Source organism: Pseudonaja textilis, chromosome 1 (assembly GCF_049901715.1).
Source record: "Pseudonaja textilis isolate UNSWEBS1 chromosome 1, rPseTex1.2, whole genome shotgun sequence".
NCBI lineage: Eukaryota > Metazoa > Chordata > Lepidosauria > Squamata > Elapidae > Pseudonaja > Pseudonaja textilis.
In genome coordinates this window covers 144696786-144711043 of record NC_141990.1, presented here as the reverse complement: position 1 = coordinate 144711043, position 14258 = coordinate 144696786, and the positions used below count along the sequence as shown (strand labels likewise).

Below are 14258 nucleotides of genomic sequence, written 5' to 3'. Positions count from 1 at the left end.
GTGCTGAGTTGAAGACAGACAGACAGACAGACACACACACACAGAGAGAGAGAGAGAGAGAGAGAAGCAGTTGGGTTCTGTATATCTTACAACTGACTATTCTCATCTGACTGTTTTGCAGGCATTGCATAACTACGGTAGTCCTCGACTTGTAACCACAATTGAGCCTTGAATTTCTGTTGCTAAGTGAGGTCTGCCCCATTTTACGACATTTTTACTTGGCACAGTTGTTCAGTGAATCACTGCAGTTGTTCAGTTAGCCACATGGTTGTTAAGTGAATCTGGCTTCCCCATTGACTTTGATGATCAGAAGGTGGCAAAAGAGCACATGACCCCCGGACACCACAACCGTCATAAACATGAGTCAGGTGCCAATGTCTCCATTTGGATCATGTGACCACAGGGGTGCTGCAACAGTCATAAATATGAAAAAAATTGTGATAAGACACTTTTTCAGTGCTGTTGTAACTTTGGACATTCACTAAATGAATTGTTCTAAGTTAAAGACTACCAGTACTGGCTTGGATGCCTGCAAGCAGAGAAAGGCATCCAATGAAAAAGATTATTATTTGGTTTGGCCAAAGTGGTCACACAATCAATCTTCTAAAAATAGGGCAGCGGCATCTGGCTTGTCCATGTCCAGTTGAAATTATCTTTACATAGGATGATGATGATGATAGACTTTCATTGTGTCCCATTTTTAGCTATTCTATGGGCTAGCTCCACATTTTCCCATCTTTGTATGGCTTCTTTCAGTTGTTTTATGCTCTGGTTGGTGTTGGCTTTGATGGTATCTAACATTCTCTGACCTGCACATGGCCATCAGTATGGTCCATAGTGGTTTGACTGCAGGCAACCTGACATAACTTTTTATTAAGTCTATCTGGTCCTCAAAAGCACCTTAAAACATCAGCTAATTTAGAAACCATTCCATATCAAATTCTAAGCTGATACCATGTCTATCTGTAAATCCTGCAGACGTTTGGAGAATCTTCCTATGCAAGAGAAAAAAATTGAAACAATGTGAGAAGTTTATATCCATATTGAACTTTAATTGTTGATAGCTATAAAAGCATAAGGGTAGGTTCAGATTCTTTCACATTACTACTGCCTGGTATCTGTTCCACTTTTTTTACATTTGTGTTTTCTGATGTGTAGCATTTTTCTTGGCAGTCAGACCAAACTATAGTAGAATTCTCTTCCATGCAAATAGTAGACAAAGTCTCAATTTTGGACCAGTTATGATCCTTTTTGATAGTAAGATCAATTAGGAAACTTCTCCAATGAGCATTCCGATCATGGACCTATTACAGAAGAAAAAAACACTTCATTAGTCAAGGTCTCACTTGGCTTATCAAACATACATATTTTTAAAAACCCTCCATAAATAGGGTCATTAACTTTTAAAAAATGAAATCTGGATCAGTTTCTTATTTATTAGCTTGTTGATTTTTAAAATAAAGAATTCACAGTTCAGTGACTTAAGATTTTACATTCTTTATTTAGATACAGTAAGACAAGTGTATTACCCTTTCTACAGAGTTTTTTCTCCTACACTGAATAGTCTAACAATATGTGCAACTTTAAGATATGCGGACCAAATCCTAGCATGCTGTCTGGGGAATTCTGGGAGATTTAAGTCCATATATTTTAAAGTTGCCAAGTTTGAAAAACATTGATCTAACCCAAGGCAACTGCTTTGAAACCACACACCATGTGGGTATTGTTGGCCCTTCATCTTTCCAAAGTTGTGTAGTCCTTGTGCATTTCAGAATTGTATTATAAGGAATCAGGGCAGAAATCAATGGGGCTTTGCCATTTTTCTCTGCCCATGCAGAGGTACCTTTGCTTTTGCCTCCCTACCTCAGCAGCTGTGCCACAATTCACAAAGTGACAGAAGAATGATAGATGACTACAATGCTAAGCACGGCTTTAAAAAAAACTCTCAGCGAGAGAACTATTTAATGACTTCAGGACATAAACCAACCTATTCCCACAGAGAAAATTTATAGCACAAACTACTGAACGTACCAATACATGCCTCCTCAAGGTAGACATATCTGTGAAGGTTCTCTCACAAGCCCTGCATTTGTATGGCTTTTCTCCAGTGTGAATACGCTGGTGACGTCTTAGGGCTCCTTGCTGAGTAAATGTCTTTCCACACTGCTCGCAGAAATAAGGAGGAGTCTCTGGAAAGAAAATGAATGTGAAGAAACAAACCGATGTTAGTTTATTTCCAATCCTAAGGTCACTTTTTAAAACATGTCTGTTGCTTTTTGACCTTTGTAACCTGCAGAGGTGAAGACAGACTATATCATGCTTGCATATGTATCGGACTGGCATAGCACTTACCAATAGCACTTAGACTTATATACCGCTTCACAGTGCTTCACAGCCCTCTCTAAGTGGCTTATTGCGTCAGCCTATTATCCCTAACAATCTGGGTCCTCATTTTACCAACCTCGGAAGAATGGAAGGTTCAGTCAACCTTGAGCCGGTGAGAATAGAACTCCTGGCAGTCAGCAGAATTAGAAAATATTAGAATTAAATTAAATTAGAAATTAGAAAATATTTCCATGGTCTTTTTAGAGTTGCCAACTGCATTCTAACCACTGCGCCACCTCTGTATAGATGCTTAGATATTTGGCTTACAAACTAAATTATTTTAAGTGCAATTAATGAATAGAAAGTCATTTTTTTAAACAAATAGAGAAACTATGGGGATCCTAGTTTCCTTTATGTGATACATGGATAGGATTTATGGTAACTGTGAACACCAAACCCCAGAAACCTGTTTTGCATATCTATCTCTCCAATACATCTTCTCTTCCGTACCTGCATGAACATTACTATGTTGGGCTAATGAAGCTCTCAATCCAAAGGTTTTTCCACACACATCGCACTTGTACGGCTTAGCTCCCATGTGACAACGCTTGTGACACTTTAAATATTCATTAGTAGCAAAATGTTTCCCACACACATCACATCTGAAGAGGCGTTCTCCTGTAAGGGAAATACATACATACATACACATGGACCTACTGTAGCTATCACTATATTCTCTTTTATGGTAAGCAACATTATATAGAGGACAGAAAAGGGATAATTGAATGAATATTTCAATTCCAAGGCAGGATCATCCAAACAGGATCACCCAATGGAGATTTTCAAAATAATGTTTTCTCAAGCTTTTCTTAATATGTTGTTCTTTTCCTTCCCCATGATTATTAAAAACCTTTCAGAAATAATAAATTTTACTGATTATAATACTGAAAAACCTTGTGAAGCCATGAAGAATCTGAAAATTGTGTCAGTTTGCTGTATCCCACATGCCCAAGGACTTATTTGTAATATTATATACTTGCATATTACACAAGTTGTCCTTGACATACAATTGGTCACTTAGCAACCATTCAAAGCTATGACAGATCCTGAAAAAGCCATTTATGATACAGATTTTAAGTTCTCATGGCCTGCCCCTCCCCCCATGGTTATGGGATTGCATTTTGGGCTCTTGACAATCAGCTTCCATTTACAGCTGTCTGTAGCACCCCCCGGTCACATGACTGCAATTTATGACATTTTTTGCCAGTTTTCAGCAATATCCATTATGGACTAAGGAGTTAACAACCATGCAAAAAAAAAAGGATGCAGTCATGTAATGAGCCGCCTTAACGACTGGCATGACTTACAACCATAATTCTGGGCTCAATTATGGTCATAAGTCAACAACTACCTGTAGTTCTCACTTAGCAACTACAATTGGGACTGGCAACTCTGTTGCTCAGCACTTATGGCTACTAAATGAAGCATCACACAACCAGGATAGGTTTATCATCTCACTTTCCCTCACTTCAGTTGTTAAGCAAATCACTATAGTTATTAAGCAAAACACCACCTTAATTTTTGTTTTTATAAAAGCCAGTTTTATAAAAGCCAGTTGCAAAGTGCCCAAATGGTGAGATCGCATAATGGGGCACTGCAGTGGTCATAAATGTAAGGATTGGTTGCAAAGCTTTTTTTTTAACACTGTATAACTAAAAATGGTCGTTAAACAAAGTATGTCTGTAAGCAAGAACCACCTGTACTCTTCCTACTTTTTTGTCTTCTATTATACTGAATAAGTATAATCTGAAAACCTTTTCTTTTTTTGCAAATGATTTCTTCTGTAAAACAAGAGCATGGGATGGACAGAGGAAGCTTAAGCATACTCCTTCCTTTCTCCTAAAATTCTGCAAAAAGAAAAGGTGACATTCCATTTCTCTTGAAGGATATCTACAATGCAGCGGGCTGTTGGAGTAACAGTATGCAAAGTTGCAATGTAACCGCTTGAAATTACAGAATGAGTGGGCAACGTATGCAGATTCGTGAAACTCTAGGGAACCTTGTCATGACCAGCTAGTTGGCCAAAAAAATGGTTTTCCAGTAGGGAACTGACCCCTATTTTCCCACACCTACAAGCAGCAGGAAACCAGGAATATGTGCACACATGCAGTCATCCCCATATTATTCTCTATGTGGCTATCAGACAACAGGTTGAATTGCTTGAATCAAGATACCTTACTACTGTACTGATTTTCTTCGCATTAAAAAAAAGAGTATGATATCCCTTCTTTGTAAGTAAATGTGGCCTTTTTCATGTTCAGGAAATTAATGTAAGCCTTACCTGTATGTGTCCTCTTATGGCCATTAAGTTTACCTTTATCAGCAAAGGATGCCCCACAGTCCTCACAGATATATGGCTTTTCACCCGTGTGTGACCTGCAGTCAGAGGAATATGGAAATGCTGTCCAAGCTATTTAAAACCAAATTTCACCACAAATTTTGCAAGGAGTTCATTAAGACCTTATACTGCAAACCAAAAGTCTGAAAGAAAGCAACTCGGTATAAAGAAGCTCCACTTAACGATTTGGACAAAATAATTTCCCGTTTTTTTTTTCAGAGGCATATATCATTCAAGGATTTTTAAACTGATGATTGGGAAAGTTTTAGAGCAAGCATCCCACCCCCAAAAAGGTGGTTTCATTCCATTTTAACTAATACTAAATTAAAATGAAGCTGTATTTTATTGTAGTGAAATAGAATTCCAATTAAATCCACAGAGTTTATTTCATTGTCCTCTATGTATTTAATAATTTAGCTTTCTATCAAATTAAAAATTACAATTAGGCAGTAACTTTGCAGCAGCCATATCTAGGTATACTTCATCATGTAACTCTCTTGACTAGGGCAAAATGAAGGTAGATGCAACGTTTGAGTTGAAATCCTTGACTGATAAAATAAAGATTCCTAATTTTTCTACCTGTTTTAAGAGCTTATGAGAAGCAACAGAGGGGGAAAAAATCACCAATTCAAGGAAATAGTATTCTATTAAAAGGGGAAAGAATTGTTGTGCTGGTAGGGATTGTGATTCAAGGGCTGAGCATAGGGCTGTGTGCAAGTAACATTTGAAGGCTCTGCCTTTAAAAAAATAAATAAATTGAAACATTCCATTTCTATAATAAATAGGTATAAACATTTTAAAACAAAACGTGTTGGGAGAAGAAGGAAGTGGTAGTAGAAGCTGACCTGGTATGAATCTTGAGCTGTGATGGTTGAGCAAAACTTGAGCCACAAATGCCACACTGGTACGGCTTCTCTCCTGTGTGGGTCCTCATGTGGAAGACAAGTGCTGTTCTGGAGCTCAGGATTTTCCCACAGACAGAGCAGAGGGGCCGCTTCACTTGCCCTTCATGCTTCCTCACAGAGTGAGTCCTCACATCCCTCTTCCTTTTAAAAGTGGCATTGCACAGGGTGCAGGCAAACTTCCTGTCCTCTGTGTGAACGCAGGCTCGGTGCTCTTTCCAGCTGTTGTGACTTGCAAAGGATTTGTTGCAAACATCACACTGATATACTTTCCCAGGCAAGGAATGATGAATCTCTTTGCAGTGGATGACGTATTTCCTCCGTGACGGAAACTTCTCAGTGCATTTGGTACAAGTTATGATGTAAGCAGATGTTGGGATGACTTTGTTTTTGCAATTTATATCCCATTCGGGATCGCGTTCATTTGAGTCCTCATTGTGATTATCATCTGAAGAGAAGGCCTCATTGTCTTTATCGCTGTATACGCCTGCTTCACAAACTCTTTCTCCATTTCCTTTCACATCCCCAGTCCCTTGTCTACAAGTTTCCCCCTTTTCAGTATCATTTTCAGTACCCGGTTCCAGCTTCTTGTTTGATTGGTTGCCACATTGTGCTTCCTCTGGAAGAGATCTACTAGATTCTCCCTCAGGCTCCTGAGTAGCTTTCCCAAGTATTTCTTTTTGCAGATCATTATTTGGCACTGTGAGTTGTGTTTTGTTACTCCTGTTGATTCTATTATCTATCACATCTACTTTTTTTGCCGGTGGAACTATTGCCCAGTAAGCTGGCATGCATTTCCCATCTTTCTTGGATTCATGTATCTTTCTATTGGCAAAAAAAAAAAGAATTTATAGGTAGATAGGAAAATACTATTTTGAGCCTTACAGAAACTTTTTAAAGCCCTTTGCACATAGTATCTTCCCAAGTGAGAGCCTCAGCCTGATTTTGCCCAATAACTTTGTCCCAAGCTCTCAAAATGAAGAGTTTCAAAATCTTTAGCCCCATCCACTCAGGCTCTTCTGAAAATTACAATTGGAGTTTTCAGGAACCCCAGCTGTCACATAGGTTGCACGTTGACAAGGGTGGGCTGTTGGGGGTTCGCATGGGTTCAAGAGAGCCCCTAGCTAAGATTCTGTGCAGTTTGGAGAACGCCCAAATCCCACTCCTGGCTGGCCCTGCCCACCCCTCCCCTTCTAAGGAGTCTCCACGCAGCCCGTTTTGGATGCAAGTAAGTACAGGGTGTGCGTGGAAGCTCAGGGAGGACAAAAAAATGGGCCTCCCGGAAGTTCAGGAAGACCGGAAATGGGCCTGTTTTCAACTTCCAGAGAGCCTCCGGAGCCCAGGGAGGCTGTTTTTGCCCTCCTGGAGGCTCAAGGAAAGCCTCCGGAGCCTGGGGAGGGCAAGAATGCCCCCCGCCCACATCATGGTGCAGGAGGCCAACTAGGCCACGTCCACCCAGCAACCAGGCAGAGAACCCTTTGCTAAAATTTTTGAAGCCCACCCCTGCACATTGACTGGATTCAGTCAACAGAGGAAACCAAAACCAGACTTCTGATGGGAATTAATGGCAGGTTGATACTCTTCAGGTATGGAGAATCATCACAGATGAATAAATGCTGGCTGGGACAGTTGAGAAGAGATTCTGGTCACTGCAATCTTCTTGGATTAAAGGAAGATATCACAATAAACCGCATGTGCTCCATTTCTTCTGAGATACTGCAAAAACTGGAAGTTTTTTACATCTGGCTCAGGAGTTGAGCTGCAGAAATCTGGACCTCCATCTGTGCTCCTAACTAGAGTGAAACCAAATGGACATTACATGCTTTCTCCACTCTCCCCCCGCCCACTACAGCACTTAATCACTTTGGAAAGTAATTAATTATAGATGAAAAGAGATTTTGTTTCTGCAACAGAAGTAATACTCCTTGCGGTAAGTTAAATCTTTCCGAGATGACAAAAAACAACACAAGACTTTGATTTAATAGCTCAACTAAGAGAAGAAATAAGAATGTTTTCAAAAAAACAGACAAGAGGGCAGCCTTTTTTTCCTCTATTTTTTAATTTTTACTTTTGATAAAAGTGCCTTGCTACAATTTTCCATTAAGCCAGCTAATAAGATCATCCTGGCATGAGAACGTTACTAGTTATTTTTAAAAGAATTGAAGTGACTGGTGGAGTTTGCATAACAAGAGATAAGACTCTGGATGCTCAGATGCCATGAAAATCTGAGCTTTGCTGCAGTGAAGGTTACTGAAAGGGACTAAAAGCGTGTGAGAGAAAAAACAGGCAGGGTCTTGTCTTTTTTTATTATGCTGATTTAGGACTTCCTGTTTTGTTGTATTCAAAATAAAGATAGAGATTAAATGAAGTATTGTTACAGAAAGATGAAGTTGTCCAAGTCTGTAAAAAAAAATTGAAGGGATTTTTTGGAAAATAATATAAATATAGGAGCTGACAAAGGGATAGTTTGGGATGCCAGCAAAGCCTTTATTAGAGGTTGTTGGAAGAAAAATCTGGTCTGGTTCCAGTCCAGGAGAAAGATACTGGAAATAAAATGGAGGGTGGCTGCAGGAAAGAAGACTCTTTATTTGGATGTCTAATCATATTTCTGGGGTGGCTGACAAAATGGGGTTGGGATAAGTAGGCCTTGAGATGTCTATTCCTGTGTAAGAACGTGTCCTTTAATATTTTAATGGCTATTGCCAGATTTCTATGGGGTCATGGCTGGCTCTACAGGCAAAAGGGGAAATCCTAGGTCAGTGGTGGCTAACCTTTTTGGCCTCACACTCACGTGCCAGCACCCAGAAGACAATGCGCCAGTATTTTAGGAAAAACAGGAGGTGATGAAACGGGGCTAGTTTTTGGCCTGCAAAGCCTGCAGAAGCCTCCAAGCCTTTGGGAGGCCAAAAAAGGCCTCAAACCGGCCGAAAATCAGCTGTGAAGCACATGTATGCCCAGTGAAGTAAATCTGCCTGCAGCTTGCGTGCAGGCACAAATGGCTCTGCATGCCATCTGTGGCACGTGTGCCATATGTTCTCCATCATGGTCCTAGGTGTTTGAGCTAATCTTGTCAGCTTTGGCTTGCCTAACTGTGTTGCTTATTTGGAGCCTCTATGCTTAGGAATAGATTGGCCCAATCTTTCTGGATAGACACAAAATGGCTCTTAGGAACTGCACCTGTTCCAGAGGAGTAAGACCCCAGCTGAGCACCAAAGAATAATTGTGTGCAAGCCTTAGCTGAATATAATTTCAGTGCTGCTGGAATATATACTGTGTTCCTCTGGAACCCTTAAGCTCCATAGACCTTTATTTATCTGTTCCCAGGCGGAGGCTGACAATCTGGTGAGATTCCTGTCTAATAGAATGTAATAAAGGAGCAAGTTTGAACCCTAAAATGTGGGTGTGTTGCTTGTGCCTGACACGGCATAATATATTTTTAAGCCATTTCTTTTACAAACCAAAAGACAAACCCCCACTCCTTTAACCTTAAACTATCCACTATTGACCTCACCAAATTCCTAAGAGGTCTGTAAGGGGTGTGCATAAGTGCACAATTGTGCCTACTGTACCTGTCCTATTGTTCCCATTTATTCGTACCTATTTTCTGTATTCTTACTTATGTTTATATATTTATTCCTATTATCTTGTAAGTGATTGACAAATCAAATCAAATCAGATGATAGATAGATAGATAGATAGATAGATAGATAGATAGATAGATAGATAGATAGATAGATAGATAGATAGATAAAAATCTCCATTCCAAAAGACCAGCCTCTTCGAGCTTCTCCTTGAGGATGTTTTTCTATGGCAGGAAGACTGGAGCTGCTTTCTGCCTTTGTTAAGAATATGTTTCTCCTCTTCTCTTTTAGGGGAAAAATAATATTCTGCTTCTTTTAATATATTTCATTCTCTAGGGTTGTGGTGGTGGGGGCTTCTCACAAGGTTATTTGATATAATATAAACGCTGCAGAACATGCAGAAGTTGCATTAAGAAAAGCAAAACCCACCATAGCTGGGCCGTGTGGTATAATCCCCAAAACAGCCATCACATTTGTAAAGGGGATGGCCACTCATGGGAACCACTTCCAGTATTGTGCCACACAGCCCAGCAATAAAGTGGCTTGCTTTAGTTCCCAAACCTGAATCCCAGAGATCTTCAAAAGGTAACTGTGTGATGGGTGACACTGGGTGAGGAGGAGGGTGTAGGGCCCAGTGGGAGGAATGAGGAAGAAGTTACTACAGCAGTCAAAATTTGGAGACTGGTTTGTAAGTAACTTTGGGGGAAGGGTGTCCGCTGTAACTTTGAACAGTTGCAAAGTGACTGGTTGTAGGTTGGAGATTGGCTGTATTTTATGTTCTAGCCTCAAAGAGAATTTTAATAAAATGATATATCATTATAGACAAAAACTTCTAGAATATATAGCAGTACTTTGAATCTCCACTGGAAATGCAAACACATTGAAGGAATATTTTACCATACTTGCCGGACATGCAAAAAGCTAAAACAAATGGCTATAATAAATACACACATTAATCCAGAAAGTGTTAAAGGTTAAAGTACAACTGAAATCAGATTTTTCTTTTGGGACTAATGGACAGGCAATTTTTTAAAAAACATGGAACTTTTGCTTTATATAAGATACCAGCAGCAAGACTCTTAATTACTTAGAAATGGAAAAAAAATGACATTACCCACAATGGAGGAATGGTTGTTGACAATGATGGAACTTGTAGAGATGACTAAATTAACTTCTTTGATCACAGAAAAAAACAGTATCTGTATTTATGACTGACTGGAAACTACTTGTAGACTTTTTGCATAAAACAGAAAAAATGTATGCATTATTTGTGTTTTTTATGATTAGAAAAAACTGGATAATAGAAAAAAGTGAGTTTGTTAAGAGTAAGAGCTAATATTGTAATTCTACTTATATTTGCTGCAGAAAAAAATGGGAGGTTTTTCTGTTTCTGTTTCTTTTTACCTTTTTTCCTTTTCTTTTCCTTTGCTTCCTTATACTCTTCCTTACTTCCTTAGTCATCCTACAAATAACTTGATTACTCTGGGTTAGTTTTTATGTTCTTTATCAATTTTTAATAAAATGTATAGAAAAAAAATCCCACAGTAAACCAAAACCCTACCACCAGCTCCATTATGGCTGAGCATAATGTGATAACTCTGCTACAAAATCAAAAGCTAAAAAGCTCACAAGCCAACTTCTCTTTGGTACTGTTGTCTTACCTTTTATGTATTTTTTATTTTTTAAAAAAGGATTTACCTTACGTGAGTATTAAAGGCTGACCTCTGAGCAAAACTGGCTGAGCAGCACTGACACTTATAAGGCTTCTCCCCTGTGTGGGTTCGTATGTGAACTGTCAGGCCACACTTGGAGCGGATGACTTTGTCACAGTAGGGGCATTGCTGAGGATGCCGCTTCTTTTCATGAACCGTGAGCATATGAGCACTGATATCCTTCTGGCACTGAAACTTTTTCTCACAGAGCAAACAGGGGAAGTTCCGCTGTCGGCTGTGCAGAGAGCGCCTGTGTTGCCTTAGATTGTGACAATTGGGAAAGAGTTGGCTACATGTATTGCAGCTATGCTTAATTCCCAAGCTTGTGCTATGCTCCAGATCAATATGCGATTGGTACTGTTCGGTAAAATGGAATAAACAATTACACTTGTCACTTGGCAAGGCTTTAGGTATATTGCGGGTTGACTTTCTGAGTTTGGCCTTAGAAAGCATCAAACTACTTTCATCGTTTTGGTCCGGCAATGTCCTGCTTAAAGCGATGTGGGCTTCTTCGTTTATTGAAGGACAGTCAGCCTCACCGATATGCTTAGATGTCGTTGTTGATTCATCTTTGGAATTACAACTCACCGTCCTATCTTCCTTAGGGCGTACATGTTTATTTTTAATATCATCAAAATTGGTGGTTGGTTTTGAACGGTTCATTCTTTTCCCCAAATGATTCTTCATCAGTGCAGCAGCCAAAACATGAGATAAATCACACTGTGCTTTTTCTCCTCCAAGTTCTGTTCGATTCCCAGGCAATCTAACACCTTCCTTTTTTTTCAAATGCATGCTTGGTTCCAAGTTTCCACCTACAGCCTTCACTTCTTCAAAAACGTCAAGCAGGTCTTGGCATTCAAGTCTCTTAGCGAGCTCCTTGATCTGATGCAGCCTGTCCACTTCAATTTCTAACTCTGCCGTGTAGACAAACTTGAGGAATGAGACAAATTCTTCAGCAGGAATGTCCTGGAGGGTCACTGTGCAACTTTTGACGTTATTCATTTCATTATTGAGAAAAAGGCTTTTAAAGTAATTGCTAGAAGCTGCTAAAACAGCTTTGTGGACATAAAATTCTTGTTGGATACCCAGCTGGTCTGTGTATACTGTAACATCACAAAAATGTCCAAATTGATAGAGAGAATGTAATGTTCTCAGGAGGTTGGAGGCAGCAACACTAGATTTCATTAAAATTTTCTTTTTTTCCATCCTATTAAATGGAAATAAGAGTTGAGAACATTTCATCAGCTTGCATAAATTACCCTTCTCATCCAAATCAGTTTAATGTCAGTTCTTTTACATTCTCACTAAGGACTTATACAAGTTTTCAATACTTAAAACTCTTACAATCACTGGCCAGATAGATGATGGTAGATTAACTGAGAAAAAGTCTCATTTAATTCAAAGGCTACAATACCATCCGTGCTTATACTTATGTTGCATATATTCTAGTCTCTGTCCTCTACAACTGTGAATTGTGTAAAGCTGAAAGGATGACTTTTTGACAACCAGCATATAAAAAATAAAAACATGAAGGTGATGCATATATAATTCAAATCTCTGTAAATACTAGATGGCAATTTATTTCAAATGTTTTGCTTCCTGAAAAACTTTACGTGATTATGATATTCATAGCCCTTCAATCTGAACACAAATATAAATTCAGAATGACTGCATAATATAGGAATCTTCAGAAACATATTAACTTTTAATGACTACATATTTAATTATGTAATGTTTCCAACAAACTGCATGAGTTCAACAGGGCTAGAAGTGTTTTGCAGCTGATTTTCATTTGTACTTGATGCCCAATGCATCTCTCCACAGTGTCCAACAACAATCAGCCAGCACTGACAGTTTCCTGTTACCCTGAATACCATTTTTTCATAGCACCAATGTCTTGGCAAAACCTTTCACCATTTTCCTCAATAAGTGCACCTAGATTTTTCAGGAAAGAAGTCCAAGTGTGAATGCAGCAAATTAATCTGCAGTGACATGTTGCACTTAATGATTTTGCATGTTGCAAGAAGTTTGTCAACCAGCTGAATGTAGTTTGGTGTTCTATGGTTGCCAAGAAAATTCTGAATGACATCCTTGAATGCTTTCCAGGCAATTTTCTCTGGCCCCATTATCAGATCTTCGGTTGGTTCTCCTAACCATATCCTCCAGATATGTCCCCTACTCCTTGCTGTCTGAGGATAAGGGCGCTACAATACAGGCAGTCCCTGACTTACGACCACAATTGAGTCCAGAATTTATGTTGCTAAGAAATTTGTTCACTGAGTCTTGTTCCATTTTACGTCTTTTCTTGCCACATTTGTTAAGTGAATCTATGCAGTTGTTAAGTGAATCTAGCTTCCCCATTGACTTTGCTTTCAACCAGGCTGACTGGGGAATGTCAGAATACGATCACATGACACCGGGACACTGCAACTGTCATAAACATGAACCAGGTGTCAAGCATCTGAATGTAAATCACGTGACCATGGGGAAATGCTGCAATGGTCATAAGTGTGAAACATGGTCATGATTCACTTTTTTCAGTGCCGGTGTAATTTCGAACGGTCACTAAATGAACTGTTTCCTATAGTGGAGGATTACCTGTATAGTATAGTCCTGGAAACTCATTGGAAAGCAGCAAGTTGGAGGGAAAAGCTTCCTGGTTTTTACTTGCCACCCGAAGAGGTCGCCACGGTCAACCACAAGGCTGGTTGCATTAGGACCGGACAGTGTTTCAGATGGTTAAAAAGATCGTGCAGCAGCCTTGAGTGACAAGACCTGTTTCTAGGGAGCGCATAGCCCTTGCCCGGGCGCGGGCAAATGAAGAAGCTGTAGTCCGTCTTCCCACCCAGCTTGTTTCCCGCAAATATCAATCGGAACGATGTTCCGGAGCGCCTCGAATCCGGGAGGTTCGACTGACCTGCTCAGGCGGGGCGGGGTCGAAACGGGGAGACAAGCCGAATTCTCGCGCAGGCGTCCCTTAAGCCTCAGCTGTCAAAGCGATTTCGGCGGCCACCATAGAGGCGCAGCCCCGGGACCGAGGGTCTCCCCAAGGAATAAGGGAAGGCGTGCTTGGGAGTTTGGAGCACGTCCCCCTCCCTGCCGTCATCGATGGTATGCCGTTGAGCCGGAGCGGCCCGCCATCTTTCTGGTGGGCAAGGAAGCCTCAGAAACCATCTTTAGCGAAACACTTAGCGTGCTCGCTCGCGCCACCTGCTGGAGAAAGGGAGAATTTAGGAAGAGCGGTGCATTCTTTTGGAACCTCGCATGCGCCGTGTGCCGTCTTTCGCTTTGTAGCGTTGTTTTCCTCGTTTTCCCGAGGCTGATGGAAGTGCACCATGGA

The 14258-nt window shown here is 40.2% G+C and overlaps 1 protein-coding gene across 4 annotated transcripts; it reads right to left on the bottom strand.

Annotated features, from left to right (window-relative positions):
- Window positions 1-1027: 1027 nt before the first annotated feature.
- LOC113442687 (uncharacterized) lies at window positions 1028-14130 on the bottom strand. Of its 4 annotated transcripts, none has more exons than XM_087918735.1 (7): window positions 13836-14130; window positions 10905-12125; window positions 5569-6450; window positions 4700-4761; window positions 2836-3003; window positions 2032-2189; window positions 1028-1304 (listed from the first exon to the last, which is right to left on the bottom strand). In XM_087918735.1, the coding sequence occupies exons 2-7, from the start codon at window positions 12122-12124 to the stop codon at window positions 1065-1067; spliced, it is 2730 nt and encodes a 909-aa protein (XP_087774861.1). In that variant the 5' UTR covers window position 12125; window positions 13836-14130; the 3' UTR covers window positions 1028-1064. The 4 variants fall into 4 exon arrangements, with proteins under 4 accessions (XP_087774861.1, XP_087774854.1, XP_087774865.1 ...); XM_087918728.1 differs by having other exon boundaries at window positions 4667-4761; window positions 13517-14121; XM_087918739.1 differs by having other exon boundaries at window positions 13517-14121.
- Window positions 14131-14258: the final 128 nt, after the last annotated feature.